The 2725-nt window shown below is 33.1% G+C and overlaps 1 protein-coding gene across 1 annotated transcript; it reads left to right on the top strand.

Annotated features, from left to right (window-relative positions):
- Window positions 1–340: 340 nt before the first annotated feature.
- Window positions 341–2024, top strand: LOAG_09402 (hypothetical protein; the record flags this gene model as incomplete). Its single annotated transcript, XM_020447924.1, has 5 exons — window positions 341–370; window positions 664–856; window positions 952–1055; window positions 1216–1389; window positions 1758–2024. 5 exons carry the CDS (start codon window positions 341–343, stop codon window positions 2022–2024), a joined length of 768 nt encoding a protein of 255 aa, XP_020301892.1.
- Between the last annotated feature and the right edge of the window lie 701 nt (window positions 2025–2725).

Genomic DNA, 2725 nt, shown 5'->3' with positions numbered 1-2725 from the left:
GAGAGTGGTTGCTAGAAAATGCTACAATACACAATGGTTATAGTTTATGACAAGCTTTTACTTCTCTCATTTAACTGTTATGATATGTTTATATTGTTATATTGATTAATCACAATTGTTAATTTAGTAGACAGTCTTAAAGTTATTCAAATTTTTATACTATGTCAAGCCTTTTTTGTTTCTTTTCTTTTTTTNTTTTTTGTTTTTTCAATATAAATGAACGACGTTGACTGAATTCCCTCTAATTGCTTGACAAATTATAGGCACAATGGAATATCTTCAGCACGAATCTTTTCAGCTGTTTACATGATTTTAATTCTTCGACGACAGTCATTTTATTATGTTTAATTTCGTCTTTCCGACCACTTTGGTAAGTTTTCTTGTAAAATGTATTTTTTTTTCTGTCTTTTGATGAGAAATTGCCTAGATGAATGGATAACACATGCTTACTGATGATCAAATCATTTTGAGTTGTCCAGGAAGTTGTCGGCATAAAAAGGTCTCCATCACATGATCTTAATAGAGGAAAGGCATTTCCTGCATCAAGAGATATAACATCTGTTTAGGATGAAATACCTTATCTTAAAAAAAAAAAACTTAATAATCAATCAGTGTTCTAAAATATCAATAAAACAAAACCAAATGCTTCACTGCCTCATTTAGGTAAGTCTCGTAGCGGTTATTGGTTTCCATGCTCCGATAAATACTACTGGTCGACACGAAAGTAAATTTCGTTTGGGAATCATGACGTTGCTGAGTATGTCTGTCATGCTTTTGATGCTAGCTGATGAAATGAAATTTGCACTGGAATCAGTTCTAGGACAAAGAGGCTCATTTTGTGATGTGCCTTTGCTTGGTTGGTTTTTTAATTTGCGTAGAAATTTAAGACATTTAAAATAAAGAAACTTATCAGTTTTTGTTTTATTTTTACTTTCGGTAACAACGTTTCAGCAGTGTTTCATATGATACAAATGCTTATTATAAGTGTCGCCACTTGCACGAGTTCAATATTTGTTTATTTAGAGAAATATGCCTTACGAAACCAATACATTGAGGTGAATTCTTTTAGCTTCTGTAATAATATCTATATTTGATAGAATTATCATTTAAACATTATTTACTCAGAACTAAAATAGTACTACAAAGCAAAAATAAAATAGTACTATAAACAGAATAGGAAATAAAAGATTGTGCAACCTTTCAATCAAAATTAAGGCAATTCCATGGTGGTTACGATTTTTATCTGCCAAGAGACTGTTCTGCTGTTATGTGCCGAAAAGATTTCGAATAGCAGGCAGTGAGGACATCAAGCGAAATCACGATGTTATGACACGTTTTGTTAGTTCAGCATCTGATAGCTTCACATTTCGGGATATAATTCCTGCCGAGGCAAGTATTTAATAATGTTTGAAGCATTATGACTCCAAATATGGTAAATCTGATGAAAGAGATACCTCAACTGATTCTAATCCGCGGTGTTTATCAGTGAGGAACAGCAAAAGATTTTCCAACTCAAATAATGGGATCTTAAGATCTCATTTTCTTGTATGACAAGTCTGCCAACCTAGATAACTTCGCAACAAAGCATTTCGTTTAAAAAATTTTTATTTAGGTTTTGGGTCGGCTACATTATTTAATCCGGAAGAAATGCTCTCGTAGCTTTAGATTGCTTGCTTAGAAGACAGAGATTGATTGCAGCAGAAAAAACCTATTTAGTCTCGTTTTATTTCGAATAGAAAGTTCTAGACTTCTTACAGGTAAACATGACAGAATGTCACCAGGAGACAGCAATATCGGAAGCGCTTGCCGATGCGCCACCACCAATAAATACGCAACGGATCGAATTACTTGTTAATTTGATGAGACAGTTAATACAAATGAAAGAAGAAGCTCAAAGGAGACATTGCTTACCGACTTACTGGAAAAGGGTCATCAGAAGGCTGGAAAAAATTTCGCTTACCACTTATCTTTTCCTTATCATCACCAATGTTGCCATGTTTCTGTGCTATGATCTTTGGTACTGATCTCAGCAGTTAGCACATAGTAGTAAAGTTTGTTTAATTTCCGGTCATGTACCCCTGAATTTCGCCCTTATTTGTTTTTGCGTATTTATTTCATTCAAATATTACATTAATTTAGCTGACCTAAACCATTCTCTATGCATTTGACAACCACTTTGTTACACAACTTTTTTGACAAACTTTGTTGCAATAAATTGTCAAAAATTTATTTAAAAATTTATTTAAAAAAATTTATTTAATTTATTTAAAGGGACATTTCTACTCAAGTTAACGATTTCTCTCGAAAACAGTTTTCAAATAGTCCCAATTCCAATGCTATGACTACTGTAGCCTTGACTGCATAGGATGATTTTAAAGATTTTGAGAATAAAAATTACGTAACCATGTTCCTGTCTTGTCTTTTACAAGTATATTAAATTTGGTCGTCCCAAGATCGAAACTGACTAACCGCTGACGTTACTTACGCATGAGATTGGATTTGACTTACATTACTACAAACATCCTGCATAAAACAATGGTGAGTTTGATAATAAAAAGTTATGAGTTGCAGAAATCATTCAGTATAACCGAAATTAGCGTGTGCAATCAACTACGAGCTCCTCTCCTTTAATAAATATGTAACTTTTTTTATATGCTTGAAATCTTCCCCACGTTTTTTAATGGTTTAATTGCCGCAAGTGGCAGGCATAAGCAGTGAGCATTTG

The sequence above is a fragment of the Loa loa genome (assembly GCF_000183805.2).
Source record: "Loa loa unplaced genomic scaffold supercont3.28, whole genome shotgun sequence".
Taxonomy (NCBI): Eukaryota; Metazoa; Nematoda; class Chromadorea; order Rhabditida; family Onchocercidae; genus Loa; species Loa loa.
Note: the sequence above shows the minus strand (reverse complement) of the source record. Positions and strands in the feature narration are given on the sequence as shown.